This window comes from Poromitra crassiceps (assembly GCF_964638095.1).
Source record: "Poromitra crassiceps genome assembly, chromosome: 9".
Classification (NCBI taxonomy): Eukaryota; Metazoa; Chordata; class Actinopteri; order Beryciformes; family Melamphaidae; genus Poromitra; species Poromitra crassiceps.
Genome location: NC_139630.1, coordinates 20,961,954 through 20,983,705, shown reverse-complemented (window position 1 = coordinate 20,983,705; position 21,752 = coordinate 20,961,954). Strand labels below are relative to the sequence as shown.

At 43.6% G+C, this 21,752-nt stretch overlaps 1 protein-coding gene across 1 annotated transcript in view; it reads left to right on the top strand.

Moving 5' to 3' along the window:
• gnpat (glyceronephosphate O-acyltransferase) overlaps positions 1-18,826 on the top strand; it is a 64,392-nt gene extending 45,566 nt beyond the window's left edge. The window contains exons 11-17 of the mRNA XM_083643698.1: positions 1,270-1,437; positions 3,666-3,745; positions 5,428-5,568; positions 9,056-9,155; positions 9,663-9,756; positions 15,444-15,505; positions 18,627-18,826. Of these exons, the coding sequence (XP_083499824.1) occupies positions 1,270-1,437; positions 3,666-3,745; positions 5,428-5,568; positions 9,056-9,155; positions 9,663-9,756; positions 15,444-15,505; positions 18,627-18,670 (689 nt within the window). The 3' untranslated portion in view covers positions 18,671-18,826. The remainder of the gene's footprint in view (positions 1-1,269; positions 1,438-3,665; positions 3,746-5,427; positions 5,569-9,055; positions 9,156-9,662; positions 9,757-15,443; positions 15,506-18,626) is intronic.
• The last annotated feature ends 2,926 nt before the right edge of the window (positions 18,827-21,752 follow it).

The following is a 21,752-nucleotide window of genomic DNA, read 5'->3' as shown; positions in this document are numbered from 1 at the left end:
TCATTTTTAAATTGCCATTATTTCTTGTATTGTGTCATATTTTATTTAGTACTTTGCACTCATCTGTTTATTTGTACCTGCCTATACCTGTGAAGCACTTTGGTTCCAGCTGCCGCTGTATGGAAATGTGCTATATAAATAAAGTTGACTTGACTTGACTTGACGACGCAATATTTGGGAATACTGATTATGCGAAACTTGAGATAACAACATTGTGCGGGAGGTAGGTACCTGTTGTATTGTGATTGCTAACGTGTATGTAGCGTACGGCCAATTTAGCGGAGCCTGCAACTCCCTATCGGGGAGCTCTTCCGAGTCTCAGAATGACAATGACTTACGGGTTAATTTGGCATACACATACTCCAATAAGAAGCACACATTCCAAATATATTAAAATGTTTTGCCGGTGATTCCCACAGCGCTCTACCCGCAAAATCCACAGTGGAGGGCGCTAGTATGGCAGCAGAGTGAACCACTTCCAAACATGAGATTTTACTCATGGGTGATAATATGTATGCTGAATTGGAGAGTGGCGTCTAATGATTCGTAAGGTTTGTAAATTATGTCCTGGTGGTATTCCATTTACCGATAGAGAGGGCCACATTTAGTTGCCAGATGAATGGAGTTTGGTGGGGCTGCTACTAGCCTAGCCGCAATTGTCGTACTGGACCACAATGCAAGCGCTCCTCACCCGCGCTTACGTCACGTGCCCCCAGCCCTATTAGCAGATGGCTCAGTACCCTACTTTTCGGTGTCAGGCCTCACCATAGATTTGGGGTTTACTCTTTAAAGGAGATTCGCCTATTTGATTTGCCTATTTGCAATCTTCCTGATAGTAAGACGAGTAAGCCCTTCTCTCCTTTGTGTGTGTCGTAGAAAAATAGCGAGCGCTAGTTAGCTTAGCATAATGAATGGTAGTCAATGGTACTGGAAGTCGACCCCTTCCAGCAGCACCTGGCTACAGTGCTCGGATTACGCCAGGTGAGCAGCATGGGAGCATTTGTTTTTTCTTTTGCACATTTTTGCTTATGTTAATGGGGTAGGCTAGCCAGTACCAATGACTACCATTCATTGTGCTAAGCTAACTCGCCGTAGCGGGAGACGGGCGGATCGCTATTTTTCGACTACACGCACAGAGAAGAGAAGGGCATCTTATCTTCTCATCTTACTATTGGCTAAATAGGCTAATCTCCCAAAATGTTACTGTTCCTTTAAGCGCTTCCATCTGTCTTTTGCCCCGCCCACTGACTTTAAACCTCCACCTCGCAGCAGCGGGGCCAGGGGAGCATCGCCGCGTCGGCACCCCAGAAGAGGAGCTCTTGAGCCAGGCAGTCGTCGTGCTCTCCTGCGCCTCCTACAGGAACCAGGTGCTGCACGTCTTCCTGCGGCCGGCCCTGCTGGCCTCAGCCATCCACACCGCCTCCTCCACCAAGAAAGGTGAGTCTGATACTGCTGTTAACATTCAGGCAATACTCAGGCTTTTACTATCCTCCTGCTAGTAGATTATTGATTTAGAAGTTTGCACAAATGTGATCATCAAAGCCAGTGGTTCTCAAACTTTTTTTTTTTATGTCACGGACCCCTAAGTAGACATTATAGACCACGGGACCCCCATCTGATTTCTGCTTTTAGATGTTTTAGAGTGTATGAAACCCCACTTTGAGGAGCGCTGATCTAAGAAACCTATCGTCGCTGTCCGATGACAACCACTTATCTCCAAATCGCCAACTTTTCAGGAGATGGACAAAAAAAAACCTGTGCTCTTAAAATACTGAACACCACGTTGTCATATTTGACACACGTCTTCATTATAGACAGTTTCTCTCTGAATGTGTCATTACATTACTAATATCTTACCTGAATAAGCTCAAATGATGTTACAGGATTATCACACCGAGTCTGGGGCGCTTTCTGCCGGCCAGGCGCGTTGGCGCTGTGCTCCAGGCAGCGGGGCCGCGCAGACGGGAGACCTTCACTCTCCCAAGCCGGGGAGAGTGGCTCTGTCATGGCGTTGAGCAGTCTCGGAGTAACGTGACATTATTCTCGTCAGAAACAACTTCGATTTGCATACTTTAAATGAGTTTGCAGCCCAGGGACAACCCGAAAACACCTTATTGATCTATTTACGTCAGACGATGCCAGAATCACACAAAACCAAGCCCAAACACAGCCGGCGTTTGATTCAACAGCGTGCCCGGTCACTTTTCCGGGTAAGTCCTCATGAGGTGGGGGGGAGCGTGGAGGTCCACCTGTCACATAAGTGGTGTGATGGGCGGGTCTAAGTGTCAGTGTGTGTGTGTGTGTGCGCGTGCGTGCATGCGTGTGTGTGATTCGATTAAATCTTATGACGTGATAAGATAATGCATTTTAGCACCGCGCGCACCGCTCTCTTCAATGAGGAAATGGAAATCCAGACCTTGTAGAAAAGTGTTGATTTTTGGGGTTAGGGTTGAAAGTAATGTCAACCACTTTCTGAACCACACAATTACTCACATAAGACCCTAAATTTAATAGTTAGAAGGTTTTTGTGGATTTTGGTTTTCAGGGACTTTAAGTGGTTTTCATTGGACAGCATTTCAATGATACCATCCATATCACCTGGACTCACATTTTGTTTTTCGTTCTGCGGATCTGTCTGAGAAGCAACGAGCAGTAATGTTTTCATTTGTAGAGTTTAAACAGCCGTAAGTATTTCAGAAATAGACTCAATAACAACAATTAAACAAGAACAGGAGCATATACCATTGACTGGATCCAACGCTGATTGGCTGAAGGACTGGATTTGGCTACCCTAATTGGCTGAAGGAGTTGTCTGTCAAGGAAAGTACTCCCACCCACTGAAATGACTGTGGTGGGCTTGTTACGTAGAGCGAAACAGAATGTGACGTTATCACGTTATCGCTGTGATTTGAACCAGGCTACAAAAAGTCAAGGAGGGGAATACTGATCCCAGCCACTTTGTAGTGGGTGTGAAAAAGTGTCTGTTAGCTAAACGTAGGGGTACGGTGGTGCAGTGGTAAGCGCTGTCGCCTCACAGCTCGAAGGTCCTGGGTTCGATTCTCACCTGGGACGCTGTGGGCGCTGGAGTTGTGACCCCCCCATATCTTCAGTGCCTACTGCCCAGGTGGGCTATCTCATCGAAAGGGCCTTTCTGTGTGGAGTTTGCATGTTCTCCCCGTACCCCCCAGAGGGTTCCTCCGTACATAACCCCCCACTAAAAACATGCAGAAGATCATCGTCCGACCAGTGACGACAACATCTGAAGTTGGTCCAATGATGGTCCAATGAAGGTCCCCGGGCGCTGGAAAGAAATAGCGACCACTGCTCCTGGCCTGCCCCCCGGAGGAAAGGACAAGCCTGGATGGGTCAAATGCAGAGGACATATTTCACCGGCCACCGTCAGCATGAGTGTGTGTAGTGGCCGCATGCATGTGTTGTAGTGTGTTCATGCATGTGTTGTAGTGTGTTCATGCATGTGTTGTAGTGTGTTCATGCATGTGTTGTAGTGTGTTCATGCATGTGTTGTAGTGTGTTCGTGTGACAATAAAGACGGGCTGCCGTCTGAAATCGTGTTTTTAATCGTCTGTTAGCTAAACGTGTCTGTCAGCTAAACGTCTGTCAGCTAAACGTGTCTCTTAGTTTTTTGTCTCTGTTTTGTGTTTCAGAGGAAGTCTACAACAGCTTCAGCTTCCTGAGAAACATGTTCTCCAACGAGTTCATCCTCTGCCCTGGAGACACTGTGCAGGTGAGGAGCAGCGTTTGTACAGTACTGAAATAAACCGTTTCAAATGTTATCACGCAAAGTCTGAGAGTTATGGATGAAACAATGCAAAAAACAAAAACAAAGCAATCAATAGAATAACGGGTTGCAGTTCAAGCCTACCCTCCAGTGTATTTCGTAATTTTTAAGATATTTCATGTGTTCTGAGTCCTGCCCTGACCATGTTAATTATCCACACTGTTCACAAGTATTTTCTTGACAAATAAATAACTTAATTGTGTGCTCAACATTCAAAAAGTTAAGTTAGTTGCTCAAATGGGAAGATGACCGAGCTAACAGCTGGCACCCTGATGCTCGGATTTCTCCGGGTTTGAACATTGTTGGAAACATTTAGGATAATGTAATACACAACTAAAAATGATATAACATAGATCTACTTGTTCTTAGATATTTTAATCTGGAAATGTTAGATATTGTAGCTTTAACCTGGCTGGATTCTAATGAGACATAATGATCACTCAGATTCCACACAGCTATGTTTCTCACTGTCCTGAGCTTCAGTGCAGACTTCTGGTGCAGGGGTTTTCAACAGGTGGTCCGTGGCGCACTGCTGGTCCGTGAAGGCATGGCAGGGGGTCCATGATGATGCATTGAATAATGTAGTTCCCCTGTAATCTCAACCCCTTTCCACACACCTGTGGTCCTCTTAGGTGGCTTCTTAGTCAGAGTGTTGGGCCCTGGCTCACAATCACACACACACACACACACACACACACACACACACACACACACCACACTAATATACAGGGTTGGGGAGTCACAGATTGCAATATATTTAAAATACAGTATTTATGGGTAACTGTATTCAGTTACAGTTTAAATTGGTGGTATTCTGAATACAGTTACTTTCTTTAAAAATAGATTACTTCAGGGATTCCTTTATTTGTTTTGTTTTATTTGCTCTAAAATTCATATGAGGCACACATTTCCCAGAAACATCACTTTTTTTAAAGTGCAACAATTTGAGCGCGTGCAGTGCACCGACCATACTGTACACCACAAGACTATAGAGACACTGCATGAAATAGGCCACGCCCATCACGGGGGGAAAGCTCTCCATTCACTTCCATACACCAGCGTCATTTCCCTTGAATCAAACATAGCTAACAGCTGTTGTGTGGTGGGCTGCGCAGACAATAAATGTAAAAAAAAATCACAAATTAAAGTTTTTTTGTACTCCCGAGCAAAACAAGGAAGCCATTGAGAATTGGCGAGAAGAAAAATGTGGATCTAGCGCTGTCAAGGAAGTAAGTTTGAGTGTTCATCTTTCGTATATATGATCTTTGTGTGCAACACGCGATGCAACACGCCATGCACGCGACAGAGGAGAATGCCAGGATTGGGGGGGGGGGAGTTTGTGTTTTCCCCCGTTTTGGGCGTGGTTTCTGAATGATGACGCGCTCCGCAGTGTCTCTATGGCAATGTCAGAGGAGAGACACAGACAAATGGGCCCAGGCAAGACGATTTTTAAGTATTCCGAAAGTAATCCAAAGTATTTAGAATACATTACATAAGTTGAGTAATCTATTGGAATTACAAATTACATTGTAGGGCATGTATTCAGTCATCTGTAGGGGAATACGTTTTAAAAGCAACCCTCCCAACAACACCGCTAATAAGCCGGCCTTGTTGTTTGTCTTGTGTAGGATTTTGAGGAGGGGTGCCACCTGCTGGTGAAGACTGGAGCACTGCAGGTTTCTCAACACGAGGTGCTGGTGACCGACAGAGGACACACAACACTGGCCTTCCTCACCGCTGTCCTGGATCCCTTCCTGCAGGGATACCAGGTTAGACACACACACACGCACGCTCGCTCGCACACACACTCACACACACACACACACTCGCGCGCGCACACACACACACACACACGCTTGCACGCACGCACACACACACTCGCACACACACACACACACACACACACACACTCGCACACACACACACACACACACACACACACACACACACACACACGATAATGTACAAACTGCTGGTTGTGTTTGATGCTCTGTACTTATATCAGAGGTTGTGTTTGTCTTTTGTGTTGTCTGTCGTTTTGACGGACAGGGACGTTAAAATTCTGTCATTTCTATTATTACCCGTGTTAAAATGATAGACAGCCTTCAGATTGTTTGGTCGTTGATCCCCAAAAAATCTGTAAAAGACAGAAAATATTATGTTAATGCAACCACCACTGACTTAAAGGGATAGTTCGGTTTGTTTGAAGTAGGCCTGGGCGATATGGCAATTTTTTTTATCACGATATGGTTTCTTATATCGATCGATGTCGATATTTATCACGATATAAATTTATCAATAATACTAATTGCACATAAAAAGCACATGAAGAATTTTAGGGGCACAATTAAAATTCAATGCAGAGCGATATAGAATGTATAAGATACGACTCTATTAATCTCTGACCGGTTACAATTAAGTTGAATTCAATTCAAAGTATTCTCATGAGAGAGGCTCAATGCAGCTCATTGGCTATTGTTGTCATTAAATGATAACCCTTTATTTAGTCATCTGTTTGTCCATACTATTCACTTATGGCTTTTTAATGTAACTTGCATTTTCATCTTATTATAATTGTTCTATGCTTGTTACTTGTTTTCCCTTATACCACTGGTCTTTGGTGTGCTTATTCTGTTGTGTGTATTGCATTATGTTGTTTTAATCATTAAAACAACATAATGCAACGTTACGTTCATTGCATTAATTACGTTCATTGCATTAAATTAATGCAATGAACGTCTTGGTCCAAGGCTAGGTGTTGATTATGCAGCTATAGTTAGCTGCTGTTGGTTTGATAAAGGAAGCAAAGACTGTTTAAACTATAGATGTGTAATGTTATTCGGATAGCTGCTATAGATGGTCTAACAGATAGCATAACGTTAGCAAGATTGTCAAGTATGAAGATATTAACGTTAGCGCGTAAGCTAACGTTAGCGTTAGCTAACGCGATGTAGATGCTAATTTGATAGCATTCATGACAGCCAGCTACCGCTACCCATAACCAGAACTACTGTCTGCTGCAGCTTTATCTCCCGTGTACAAATCAATTCCATCTGTTTATGTTACTCTTGCCAGGCCATGCTCTAACTGGTTAGTAACAGCAACTCAACTCAGCCAGCCGACTGCGAGGCTCTGAGCAGAAGGGATTCTTCCGCAAACGCGTGCATCACATTGTTTATTTTCCATTGATGCCATTGGTTCCACTCAGTGTTGCCTTCAAATACCCCCCAAAAACGACACGTTATTCACAATAAGCATTGCTGTGCTAAGCTGCGGTCATGTTTCTGAGGGGTTTTGAACGCAACACTGAAAATATTTTTTATCGAAATTACAGCTCATAAATTTATCATCGTTATCGTGGCCGTTTTTTTCGTGAAAATTTTCGACATTGTTTCATCGCCCAGCCCTAGTTTGAAGTGGGGTCCTATCAGCTAGTAAGATACACTAACTTAATTAGGTACAGTGGTCTTGAAGCGGGGCGCAGCGTCGAACGAGATCCGGCACCCAGAGCAGCAGCCTCACCAGCTTTTTCTCTGTAAGTCCTGGGGGTCAACAACTAAAACGTAATTTAGCACCTAAAACAACACCCACCTAAACAAATCGATATCTGTGTACATGCACGCTCTATTTTGACAATTTTCAGCGCTTTACTTTTCCGCAAAACAGCAGTTTCATTCGGCACTGCTTTTTCTCCCAACCGTACAACTGCTGTATTCCTCCGCTAAAAGCCCGCACAGAGCCGCAGCACTGGATTACTCCGCAGTTATTTGGGGGTATTTTATTTCTCTCGGTTTGTTAGTGAAGACACAACAAATAGAATACACGAACGAAAATATGAGTGATTTTGATAGCGAGGATGATATGGTATTCACCTTGGTGACAAGAGGATACAATTATGAACCAGAGAGAATACAGAAGAGGAACTTTTGCAGAGAGTGAACAGGCAGAGAGATGCGCCTCCTGTCTAAATGCCTGGGTGCCCTGGCTGCAGACCTTTTTCACCATTCCCAGGATAAATTGTGGAAAACGTCCCAGACCAGAGAGGCCAGGTGACTTGTTGTCTCTAAAGTAAGTCAGTGTTTTATCTCTCTTCTAAGCCTTCCTGTTTTGTAAACCGCGGCTCTGTGCTCTGTGCAGGCTTTTAGCAGAGGAATACGGTAGTTGTACGGTTGGGAGAAAAAGCAGTGCCGAATGAAACTGCTGTTTGGCGGAAAAGTAAAGCGCTGAAAATTGTCAAAATAGAGTGTGCATGTACACGGATATCGATTTGTTTAGGTGGCCGTTGTTTTAGGTGTTTTAGGTCGCTAAATTACGTTTTAGTTGTTGACTCCCATACTTACAGAGAAAAGGCTGATTTGGGTGCTGCTCTGAGTGCGCGGTCTCGTTCCACAATGCGCCCCGCTTCAATACCACTGTACCTAATTACGGTAAGTTAGTGTATCGAACTAGCTGATAGGACCCCACTTCAAACAAACCGAACTATCCCTTTAAATACAAGTACATTTTTCTTAATCTTCTTACTACAAAACATTAAAGACAAGTAGCTCAACACATAGATACAATGGCGGCGTCTGGGTAGTACAGCGGTAGATTCCCTGCCTACCAACACGAGGGTCGCAGGCTCGAGCCCCCGTGTTACCTCTGGCTTGGTTGAGCTGTAGCATACTGTCTGTAGCTGTTTTTGTCAGCTTTCTTTCTTTACTTTCATTTTGAAATTGGTCAATGTTCAGTTCCAGCTAGCATGAAAAAGGCCTCAACTTAAATTTGGCATTCTGAAACCTGAATCGAATCTAGTGTCAAAGGCATGTATGTCACACACACACACGCACGCACGCACGCACGCACGCACGCACACACACACACACACACACACACACACACACACACACACACACACACACACACACACACACACACACACACACACACACACACACACACACTACTTGTGTGTGCATATGGGAATAGAAGTTAATGGGCACACATCACACTTCTTGTTGTATCAGTAGGTGATGTTAATGCACTATACAGCAGATGTCCACCAGAGGGCACAGTCAACATATCATGAATCTATCAGATAGCATCCCTTTCTGTGTGTGTGTGTGTGTGTGTGTGTGTGTGTGTGTGTGTGTGTGTGTGTGTGTGTGTGTGTGTGTGTGTGTGTGTGTGTGTGTGTGTGTGTGTGTGCGCGCCTGTCTGTCTGTTTGTCTGCGTGTCTGTCTGTCTGCCTGCCTGCCTGCCTGCCTGCGTGTCCAGGTGGTGTGCCGGTACCTGTGTGAGGAGGTCACTGAGCCTTTGACAGAGAAAGACTTTGTCCCTGCTGTCCGGAAGTTCATCATCAAGCTCATTCTAACAGGTCCTTCATCTTTTTTTTTTACTATAGTTGAGTTTCCATTCCATTCCCATCCACTACTGTTATGTGAATATTAGGAGTTGTTAATGAGGGCGCAGCCAGTTGTGCTGTCTACCTCTGCTAATTAACAGCTGATACGTGCTGTTGTCTTGCAGGCAGCGAGTGTTCATGTATGCCAGTCAGCAAGGCAACATGAATGAACTGCCTGCTTTTTGAAGAGTTAATCGAGAGATGGGAGATTTGCTTCATCTGTTTGCATTGACCTTTTATCCATACGCCAACTTTTCCACCTCCCTCAAACGTAAAAACCTTTTTTGCGATATTTGGATATTGTTTTTTGTGTGTGTGAATATTTTAATGCACAAATTAAAAATTCACATAAAACAGGTGGATGGAAACCCAACTTATGTGTGCCAGGATTTTCACCTCTCGTTTTACTGAATGGACTGTGTTTGTGTGCGTGTGTGTGTGTTTGTGTGCATGCCACGCGTGTGTGTATGTGTTACCCAGGTAGCCTCAGGTACTGCGAGGTGTTGTCATCAGACCTCCAGAAGAACGCTCTGGCCGCTCTGCTGAGACTCGGCGCCATACAGAAAACCAAAGGGTGCGTTGGTTTTTATCACCCTTATACCCCTGTCCCACAATATATCGCGATATCAAAACTAGAGGTCGACCGATTAATCGGCCGGCCGATTAATTGGGGCCGATTATTGGCATTTTTAATTAATCGGCATCGGCCTGCAAAAAAAAAAAAAAAAAAAAAAAAAAATTTGGCAGGCCAGGCCACCGGGCATTTGCCCAACGTGCCCGATTATGCAGTCCGCCACTGAATGTGAGTCTTCTCATGCACCCATGAGCCTACTGTAACGTTACGTTTCCTCAGTCACCACCATCTTCTGCAAACACACTTCTCCCATCAAATGACAGCAAATCTAAACAGTTACATTATTATTATTATTATTATTATTATTGTTAATGTATAGAACAGTGCATGAATGAGTTCTCTGACATACTGCTCTCTCGCTATAGCCTACCAGTCACTACTGAAATCTATACCGCATAACCCAATGTATTTTTCTATTTAATAAAAAGAATAATCAAAAACATGTTACTGTATTGGCTAAGATAACATCTTATATTAGATGTAGGCCTACAGTATAATGTTATATTCGATTTTCAATGTGCATGAATGGATAATGGAAATCTAGGCTACTAGATTTCTTTAAAAAAAAATACCAACAGAAGAATATTGCACATTTTTTGGGGGCGCTACCCACAGGTTTAGCTGTGTGTTTCTCATTCCACGAATGCACAATCCTTACAAGTTGTACCCCATTGTAAAGGTGACTAATCAGGCTTTCCAACTATATAAAATACAATACCAATTGGTATTATTAAAGGGGAGAAATAATCGAGCAAAATAACGTTTCCAAACTTTTTTTGAGGAGTTTATTTTAATCGTATTTTATCGAATGAAAAAAATAATAATAATCGGCATTATATATCGGCCATCGGCCGCCCTGCTCTCTAAAGATCGGCATCGGCATCGGCCATTGAAAAAGCAATATCGGTCGACCTCGAATCAAAACGTGACAATATGTATCGTTGAGATGAAATCTCATATCGTGAGAAAAAGAAGCTGAACATGGTGGCACTGATCTGCATCTGATTGCATGCTCGCTCTCCTGTTCATTGCTTTGTTTGAACAGACGAGGGACGTTACAGACACCGAGGATGAAAATGGTGAAATGACTCAAATTAGCGTGGAGGATGCTCCCTCAACTTACAAATCGATCGCAAAAAAGATTGTTAAAATATCGTATCGTTATCGTGATTTGTGAACCCAATATCGTGTATCGTATCGTATCGTGAACTGAGTGTATTGTGACACCCCTAAGGGATTAGCATGTTTTAGCTGTAGCATGTCCCAATTTCCACTCGGGGATCAATACAGTTTTTCTGATTCTGATTCTAATTGAAAAGAACACGTCAGATGTGCCCAAAAAAGTCACTTAGACCACGACTTTCAAAACCTAAGTGTGGGGATATTCCCAATCTAAAGTGAGTTTAAAGTGATAAGACGGAAGATTTTCATGTAAATAAATGTTTGTAAAGTCACTATACAGTATATCCTCAAGTGAGTTAACACAACGGTGATTGATGAAAGCCCTTGCATCTGATTTGCAACATTTATGAACTTGTGACACTTTCCCCGCCCCCAAACTAAGAAAACAGAAAGATAGCAGAAGCGGCGCACAGAAGTAAAGCCATAGGGTAAATAGACTTAGGTCTTTGAATTAATGAATTTATATATTTTGTGCAAGAATAGAAATGTTAGTTCTTTTGATATTGTGTGTTTTTCTATCACAGCACAGTTGAGAAGTGTTCACACATTCAAGCGTCTCTCTTTTTTAAGATTCAAGATCCACTTTTAACAGCCACAGTAAGTAATCAGATTACAAAGGAGGAATGTAACTTAGTGCACGTATGCAGCACAGCGATCACATCAACAGTAGAAGACGTAGCTATATAGAAAAACAATCACAAACTGTAATCAACCTCGGCCCGTGTCTCTCAAACCTATAGTCGTTTTGGGTCCTTGAATTTGAGGGAATTGGGCCTGGAAAGTCCATGAAAAGTTCTTGAATTTGATGTTTAACACATTCACTGCCAACAGTTTTTTTTTTTTACTGTAGGTAGCTTCTGCCAAGGGTTTTTTTGAGGATTCTGGCTCATCTTTCAAGAGCCGAGGATTATTTTCTGCTAGGATTTTGTGAACACAAAATATCTCAAAAGAACTAATAGAATGTGTGCTTTCTCTGTCTAAAAGAGTTAGTTTGTAGAGTTAGTAGTTATGTAGGCATTAGCAGTTGAATACAGCATGGTTTCAGAGATTTTCAGAGAGTTTTGAGATAAATGGATTTTTAGAACCACCTCACGTGCCTGTGATTATGGGTGCCCTTGGGCAAGTGTGTATACTGTATTGTGTTTGTGTGTGTGTGTGCGTGCGTGCGTGCGTGCATGCGTGCGTGCGTGATTCGATAGAACAGGCAGAACAGTCACTTTAACCATTTATTTTTGGCATCAGTCAGACATCTAAACAATATCGTTCTGAACAGTAATTTCCTCCATAACAGCACTAGGGCTGTCACTTTTTCCCAAAATAAAATTCGAACGAACTTTAATTGCCCGAAATTCGTTCGAATATATTTGAAGTTTTTTGGTTAACTCATTGAGTGCCAATGACGACAGCTGTCGTCAATTCAAATACTGACGTAGAGTGCCAAAGACGACGATTGTCGTCAATTGCGTTTTTTGACGGGGGGGAAAACAATCGAAGCCAGATCTATGTCCTGTAACATTTTGGGACATGTTGAATGTCTATAACCTATTTTACCAAGCCATTAGGTGGCGACAGTGCTCTCCAGATGACAGAAGTGTCAGGAATACAGCCCTTACAAAGCCGTGATCAAAGACAAACCGCGCTCATGCTGCAGACAGAGCCATCATGTAGATGGCTCTGGGCTGCTTGCCAACAGCAATCAATCTGCGCACACAACTGCAGCTCCTCTGCCTGTCTGTCTGTCTGCATAGTTTCTTCACACGAGTACCCACCAGAAAGGCAGCACCCAACGCCGAAGGGCCAACCCTTACCTGCAGTCGCGTTGGGCATTTCCTCATTGCTGCTGTGAGCTGCGCGGCGCAAAAACAGAGGCTCCGAATAGACTTTGTGCGTGTGGGGAGGAGTTGGCAGCTGACTCGGGGAGAGGCGGGGAGAGGGGGGGGCAGGGGGGTGGGGCGCGCATGCACCACAGAACTAAACCAGGTCACATCATCAGAAAATATTAGCTAGAGTGAGTGAATGTGCTTGAAATAATGCATTTCACAAAAGGCTGAATATCTCAGCTTCCTGATAGAAAAGCATATTTTTGCTGTTTTTGACCTATCTTCTCCGGCTGATAACTAAAGAACGGAAAATGGTATCAATAAACTTTTTTTTGCTGATGGTAAATGGTAAATGGTAAAATGGTAAATGGTCTGCATTTATATAGCGCTTTTATCCAAAGCGCTTTACAATGAGTAGATAGTCTACATTCACCCATTCATACACCGATGGCGGCAGGCTGCCACGCAGGGTGCCTACACACCATCGGGAGCAAGGAGGGTTAAGTGTCTTGCCCAAGGACACAGCGACAGCAGCTGGGAGGGAGCGGGGATCGAACCGCCAACCCTTGCGTCATTGGCCGACCCGCTCTACCTCCTGAGCTAAAGCCGCCCCGATGATACAATAGAGTCTCCTTGTTCTTTTTGCGTGTTCGGTGTTTACATAGTAATATCACACAATATTCTGTGGGCCTCGAGAAATCACTGAAAACGCTCTGAAACTCTGGCACTGGGAGCGTCCGTTCTCCAAAAGTGGCTGGCACTCAATGAGTTAATAAAAAAAAAAAAAAAAAAAAAAAAAAAAAAATCAGTCCAGCCTGTTGCACCAGCTGAACGTAAGTTCTGTCTTAAGTTAGGGTGTAAAGTCCACACTAACTGCTACGTTCAAACTAGTTAGTTTGACACTAAAGTTGTGTCTTTGTTTGGTTGCACCACGGAGACGTAAGGTACATCTTAACTAGTAGACCCTAAAGTCCATACTAACCAAAATAGTGTCGCAGACAATGACGTGTACAGTATCTGTGACCAATCAGTGAAAAGCACGGTGGAAACGGTGTTTATTTACGGTTGTTTAAGTGGAGTGAAAACAGGACATGTTGCCCACCGCAAATTAGTGCTTTCATATTTCATCAACACTAATCAAATGAGAACGTTATTGAGTAACGTTCGTTTAGGTTCATATTACTGTTAACGTTTATCTGTGAGCTCTTCATCAGTATTGTAGGCTATACCACCATCCTGCCTCACTAAATTGTTGCGGTTATTTTAATTTGTATGCAGTGCTGCAGCTTGTGGGAAACAAAAGCGTGAGCCATAAATATCAAAGGGTGTAATTTATCACGGAGAGCGCGTTGCGGACGCAAAACAACGATGCGCCACCGTGCCAACTGCTATTTTACGGAGGACTTTACACCTAGTAAGACGTAGGTGTAAATTTTAAGTTCTAACTTATGCCTACGTTGTAACTATTTCACTTGGTGCAACCCAAATATTTTTAGTAGTGCGTAAACTCGGACTTAGTGAGACTTTACGTTCAAACTAGCTTACGTTTCAACTTACGCACAGCTGGTGCAACCCACTGCAGGCCACCGGGCATCAGCCCGACGTGTTAGCTTGGACGCTCACAGTCACAACACTGCCTCACAAACTTGGCTGCATCCAACTCGAGACAACTTTTCAGACCCTGGAGACAATCTTTCTCAGAAGAGACTAACGCGACAAATCTGGAGACTTTTTCTGACATGGGATTAACATTACCAGCAAGCAGCAGTTGGTTAATTTTGGTTCATAAAAAGAAAAAAAAAAAAAAAAAAAAACGAACATTCAAATTACATTTCGAAAACGAACCCCCTCCCCCACATTCGAAGTTGCATTCGAATTTCGAATGAAAAGTGACAGCCCTAAACAGCACCCGCACCCCCCTCTCCTTCAAACTCCTCCCTCCGTAGGTGTGTCTCTGCTGGCTTTGCAGTGTTTGTCACAGGCGAGTTTCTGCTGCCTGTCTGTCTGTGCTGCTGCTGCTGGCGCGGCCGCTCGTCGGGCGAGTCTGGATTAGACTGTAAAATCGGGCTCGTTCGTTTCTGGGTTTTCGGTTGTGAGCTTTGATGAAGCTGCGTGCGATTCTGGGCTTTCTCCTGGTGTTTCAAAGTGTGTTGCACCCATAATCTATTATGCAAATTTGCAATCCCCCACCGCCAGCTCCCAGCGCGAAAGCGAAAGCGTTTTCGCCAATCCATTTTCATGAGAATGGCTTCCTCGCTGCTGTTTTTTCTTGGCTTTCTCTCGTCTGGAGAGCACTGTCGCCACTTAGTGGGTCGGTGGAATGGGTTGTACACGTTCAGTGGCTCCCATATTTTTATAGGAGACGTAGGGGGCTTGGATCCACGTCCCACCGTCAAAATTTTTTTTTTTTTTTTTTGACGAGATATCTCGTCCACGGCAGTCAACCGTTGGTTTCTGCTTGACGAGATATCTCGTCCACGGCAGTGAACGTGTTAAGAAGGTGTGGAAACCCAGTTTACAACAAAAGTATCTTCAAACCATTCTGCATCCTTTTTGCCACCAGTGAGCAGTGAGCATGGACCTGTTCTTATGCTGGAAATAAGCACTTCAATGTTTCCATTTCAGAGCGGAGCGAGTGACTTTGAAAGTGAACAAGGTGATGGTGAACTCTTTGGAAGACACTCTGGGTAAGAAAGAGTCAAGTGAAAGCATTTTGATAAAGAACTCCCTAGGGGGGTGAGATGCCCCCCGTGAGATGTTTTTTTAAACATTTTAAAGTAAAATGCATGAATTTGGTGTACTTTGAGAAAGCTTAAGAGCAAAATTAAAAGGCTAGATCTATGAAGAACATGTCATCATTACTGTGCTGTGGGTTTACAATGACAAACTAAATTTTTCCCTATAGGTCAGGGATACTCAACTTGCTTTGCCACTTTCGTGAAATGATAGAAGGCGAGGGGCCATTTAATATGCAAACAATATACATTTTTCTGTAGCGGATTGTAGGTTTTTGGGGTGTCAGCCGGAGTTTAGTCTGACAATGTTGTGCACACCGGATAGTTAGTTAGGTTAAGTTAGTTAGGTTAAGTAGTACATACATAAGTGCCTGGGTAGCGAGCAGATGGCGGTATTTGACAATTTAGCAGCTAAATCATAGATTATTGAAAAATATTCCATATTCCAGACTGAAATGCTATAACAGAAGTATTGGCCAGAATGACATGAACATTTATTGGACACTTATTCAGCGGGTATCTTGCATGTTGCGTTCAGGTGCACTGTGGCGGATTTTGACCGCCACTTTTTGTGGCGGTCAAAATCCTTTTGTGGCGGCCCGCCACAAATTCCTTTATGTATGGGAAACACTGAATGTGCAACGCTGTAGTAGGTTACCTCTATGGCAAACATTGATGATCCCAGCTGCTAACAAATACCCAGGTGTTACCACCTGTTACCGCCCGTGGTCCTTGGCTGCATGTCCTCCGCTCTCTCGCTCCTGTGCCTTCTTGTCTCTCTCTCGACTTTCAAATAAAGGCAAAAATACCTCCCCTAAAATAATAATAATAATGTTACAATTACAATGTTACAATTTCACGTAGCAGACGCTTTTATCCAAAGCGACGTACATCTGAGCTTTATACAACACAAGCAATGATCTAGTCAGAAGACAACAACATTAGTAAGTGCTATGAGGCCAAGCTTGAGTCTGAATGGACCCAGGTGTCACCAGGCAGAGCACAATAATAATAATATAATAATAATAATAATAAAATAGTTCTCTGTGTAATGAAGAAGTGTTCCCATTTTAATTTTGTTTGGTTATAGCTACAATGCTTTTCATGGTAACAGTCTACCATTAACAGTCTTTTTGAGCTGCGTAAGGTTTTTAGCTTAAGAAATGCATTAAAAAACACCAGCGTCATCCTGCTACTATACTACGGCAGTGTTTTAGATTGTAAATGGCCATAGCTTGAACGCCGTTGCTCTGATTGCCTCCAACCTCTGCCGGTGTGAGTACCAGATCTGCTCTCTGCTGGTGTGAGTACCAGATCTGCTCTCTGCTGGTGTGAGTACCAGATCTGCTCTCTGCTGGTGTGAGTACCAGATCTGCTCCTCTGCTGGTGTGAGTACCAGATCTGCTCCTCTGCCAGTGTGAGTACCAGATCTGCTCCTCTGCTGGTGTGAGTACCAGATCTGCTCTCTGCCAGTGTGAGTACCAGATCTGCTCTCTGCTGGTGTGAGTACCAGATCTGCTCTCTGCTGGTGTGAGTACCAGATCTGCTCCTCTGCCAGTGTGAGTACCAGATCTGCTCTCTGCTGGTGTGAGTACCAGATCTGCTCCTCTGCCAGTGTGAGTACCAGATCTGCTCGCCCTACCGGATGTGCTCGGCTCGGGGGTCCCCGCGACTACAGATGAAGTTAAACTCTCACAACATTTATTTTCAAAAAGTAAGGCTCATGTTTATGAGAAATGGTCCTGTACACTTGAATCTTGATCATTGAATGTTTGTATGATTCATATTTTTAATGTATTAATGTTGCCAAATGTTTGATAATATCAGTAGCTTAGCTTGTTAGCTCATCTAAAGCTGTCGGACATTTTGGGCATGTTAATCCCACCAAGAACCGTTCATCCGATCGACTTCAGACTTGGGGAGTGCGCTTATGGGGACGTGACAGAGTGCACTGCCACACGCATAGATATAACGCCACCTACTGGCAACACAGAAAAATTTTAAGGTCAAGAACCGTTCATCCAATCGACTTCAAACTTGGGGAGTGCGCTGCCGGGAACCCGACAGAGTGCGCTGCCCAAATTTCAGACACGTGCCACCTACTGGCAACACATTAAAAAAACGGTTTAACTTGAGAACCAGGGTGGGAATTTCGTCATGTTAGGGGCAGGGCCATCTGGCCTTCGGCATCAAATTCTTTTTTAGGGCACGAGGCCACATGCCAGGGCACAAAGGCAATTGCTGTATTGACATCGTGAAGAGCGATTCTTCTGAAATGTGTCTTAAAATGAGCCAATAACACATCCTTTGCATAGAGCAGCTACATTAAACTGAGACCACTGATGCTTTTAAAGCAACGGACAGTAGCAGGCAGCTAGCAGGGCACTGCCAAGGTGGCCTTAGGGATCTCAGGGCATCACGGCCAGAGGGAGGGGCAATGTAGGCCATGGCCTGAGGGCCTCCGTGTAATTCCCACCCTGTTGAGAACCGTTCATCCAATCGACTTCAACCTTTGGGAGTGCGCTGCTGGGCACCCGACAGAGTGCGATCTTACACCCACACCGGAACACTTTTCAGGGGCACAGAAAAAAAGTGCACATATTGCTACGGCAATGTTTTAGATTTTAAGTTGCACCGATGGCCTTCAGACTTGGGGAGTGCACTTAGGGCAGGGGTGTCCAAACTTTTTTGAATGGGGGCCAGATTAGATTAGATTAGATTAAATTCAATAAAAAATCACATACAATTGTACTCTTATTATTTTGTTATTATTTTGTTTACCATCTGAAAACATTCACAAACATTCACAGAGTACATTGCCACACCCATACAGTAGTCATAGCACCACCTACTGGCAACACACAAAACAACGGTTTATCTCAAGAACCGATCAACTTCAACCTTGGGGAGGGTGCTGCCATATTTCGACATGAGTTTGGTCACACCCAAAAAGCAGTGTGCGCATGGCGCATCGTCTCCAGAGTCTAGAAATGTCCACCCCAAACTGGGTTAAGTAGGGAATCTCCCACCATTGATGCAACATCCATAACTACCTGTCTGTCTGTCTCTCTAGGAGGAAATCTCCCCACTCAAAAAGCCGTTCTCGCTCGCCTCTGATTGGCCAGCGCTGTTGGCCAAAGGGAACTCACGAGAGTCGTCTCTTTTCTCATCGGCGCGTTGACGCCTCGGCACGGTACAGCACGGCACGGCTCAGCTCGGCTCGGCACACAGTGCTTTCTACAGGGACTGAGCAGAGGAGCTGCCATCTGCAAACGACTCCACGTTCCCCTTCTGATGACTGTACTTTGTTCCATTCCTTTCTCTTCACCCTTTCTCTTTTCAGTCTGTCTGCTTTTCACATCTCAAGGTCTTCTTGGCTTAGAAGGTGTATCGCTCAGCTCTCCGGCACACTCTGACTCACTGACCTTTTGAAATGAGCAACATTTTGAAAGCTTCTGAATGTGCGCCCACTCCGTTTAGGATGGAGGCCATTCTCCATTAATGCATTTGATGTGTATTCTCTAACCCTACCCATCATGGCTTTTCTTTGTGTTGTTCTCATTATGAGCTTCAATCTGTCCCCTTGTTAGTTTGGCCTTTTTTCCTTTTCTTTTGGCACTTTCCTGTATTTATTTATACAATGTGGTGTGGGTCCATCTTTTGACATGTTGCCTTCTCATAGTGTTGTTGTTTGTGGAGACAAAATGTTGCTAACGTGTGTCATATTGTTTGTTGTGAATCCAAAGATAATCCATATATTGTAAAAACAGAGTTTGTTTTCTATTATATGAAGAGTTTGTCAAAAAAACGAAGGAGGGTATATTTGAGTTGAACTTGGCACGGAGCCAAGGCCTAATTTGTACCATTTTTTTGTAGCAGAATAAGGAGAAAGAGGGAAATTATCTTTTAAATTGTTACATCACCTGCTGGACAACAGAATGGCAGAGGTCCTGAGTCCACTCCAACTTTCAACAAGATTCAAAGATTCTGTCCAAACTGATCCTGTCATTATCCTTCTTGTTACTGTCAAGTTTGATCAAAGAGAAAAACTCCCCTCTACTGTGCACCCACAGTCGGTTTGCCAATACACCAAGCTAAATGGTCTAGCTAGCAGCACAGTTTACATTTGTTTGCCTAGAAGGGAGCTAACGCCATGAGTCCAATGCCAATGTTGCACATTTGCCAAACTACGGAACAAATTGCCAGTTAGCTAAGTTGTATTCAGAAACACTAGTTATTTCTGCTGCTAAGAAATGTGTGTACGACTAAACTCCCATCTGTGCGCCACCACATAGCCTATATGTCCAAAGAACACGTCTACAGTGTGGGTGCTGTCTGTGAGTGCTTTTGTGCAATTGTGTTTTCTAACATTAGTAACCGCTTTTATATCACGTCTAAATATTTGAAATACTTTATGTACTGTGTGCGTGTGTGTGTGTGCGTGTGTGTGTGTGTGCGTGCTCGTGTTCAGGTGTGCGTGTGTTGGGTATAGTGATCAGTGTGAAGCCTTTTACTACTGAAAGTACTAGCTGATTAAATACATGTCAATAAAGTTTTTTCAAATACAAATTGTAGCCTGCAAATGTGTGTGTTGTCTGGGTCAAGTGGGGTCAGATTGAGTGTGTCTGGGTAAAGTGGGGTCAGATTGTGTGTGTGTGTTGTCTGGGTAAAGTGGGGGTGAGATTGAGTTGTGTTGTCTGGGTAAAGTGCAGTCAGATATGTGTGTTGTCTGTGTAAAGTGGGGAGGGATTGTGTGTGTGTTGTCTGGGTAAAGTGGGGGGTGAGATTGTGTGTGTGTTGTCTGGGTAAAGGGGTCAGATTGTATGGGTAAAGTGCAGTCAGATGTGTGTGTTGTCTGTGTAAAGTGGGGTGAGATTGTGTGTTGTCTGGGTAAAGGGGTCAGATTGTGTGTGTAAAGTGGGGTCAGATTGTATGTGTTGTCTGTAAAGTGAGGTCAGATTGTATGTGTTGTCTGTGTAAAGTGGGGTGAGATTGTGTGTTGTCTGGGTAAAGGGGTCAGATTGTGTGTGTTGTCTGTGTAAAGTGGGGTCAGATTGTATGTGTTGTCTGTGTAAAGTGGGGTCAGATTGTATGTGTTGTCTGTGTAAAGTGGGGTCAGATTGTATGTGTTGTCTGTGTAAAGTGGGGTCAGATTGTATGTGTTGTCTGTGTAAAGTGGGGTCAGATTGTATGTGTTGTCTGTGTAAAGTGAGGTCAGATTGTATGTGTTGTCTGTGTAAAGTGGGGTCAGATTGTATGTGTTGTCTGGGTAAAGTGGGGTCAGATTGTATGTGTTGTCTGTGTAAAGTGGGGTCAGATTGTATGTGTTGTCTGGGTAAAGGGGTCAGATTGTATGTGTTGTCTGTGTAAAGTGGGGTCAGATTGTATGTGTTGTCTGGGTAAAGTGGGGTCAGATTGTATGTGTTGTCTGGGTAAAGGGGTCAGATTGTATGTGTTGTCTGGGTAAACTGTGGTCAGATTGTGTAAAGTGGGGTCAGATTGTATGTGTTGTCTGGGTAAAGTGGGGTCAGATTGTATGTGTTGTCTGGGTAAAGGGGTCAGATTGTATGTGTTGTCTGTGTAAACTGTGGTCAGATTGTGTAAAGTGGGGTGAGATTGAGTTGTATTGAACCTTATTGTTCCCCCGTAGGGAAATTCATCCTCTGAATTTGACCCATCCTCTACGAGGAACCCTCTGAGAACTAGGAGCAGTAGTGGGCAGCGCCCGGGGACCAACTCCAGTTCTTTTGCCAGTATTAACCCTAACATACATTATTTGACAGGAGTATTAACACTAACATACATGTCTTTGACAGGAGTATTAACCCTAACATACATTCTTTGACAGGAGTATTAACACTAACATACATGTCTTTGACAGGAGTATTAACCCTAACATACATGTCTTTGACAGGAGTATTAACCCTGGAATAAAGAGTAACAATTTACAATAACGTACACAAATACTGTAGTAGTTACTAGTAAACTAATCATTAACTAATAGTTAATGAGTAGCTAAGGAAAAATTTGGCATTAGTCAATCACTAGTTAATCATAGTTAATGAGTAGGTAGTCATTAGTTAATGATTAGTATCTAAGTTCCGCAGTAGAGATCAATACCTAATGATTACTAAATGTCAGCTCGTGAATATAGTAGTTAATCATTAGTTACTGATTAGTCGGTCAGTTCCATGAGTAG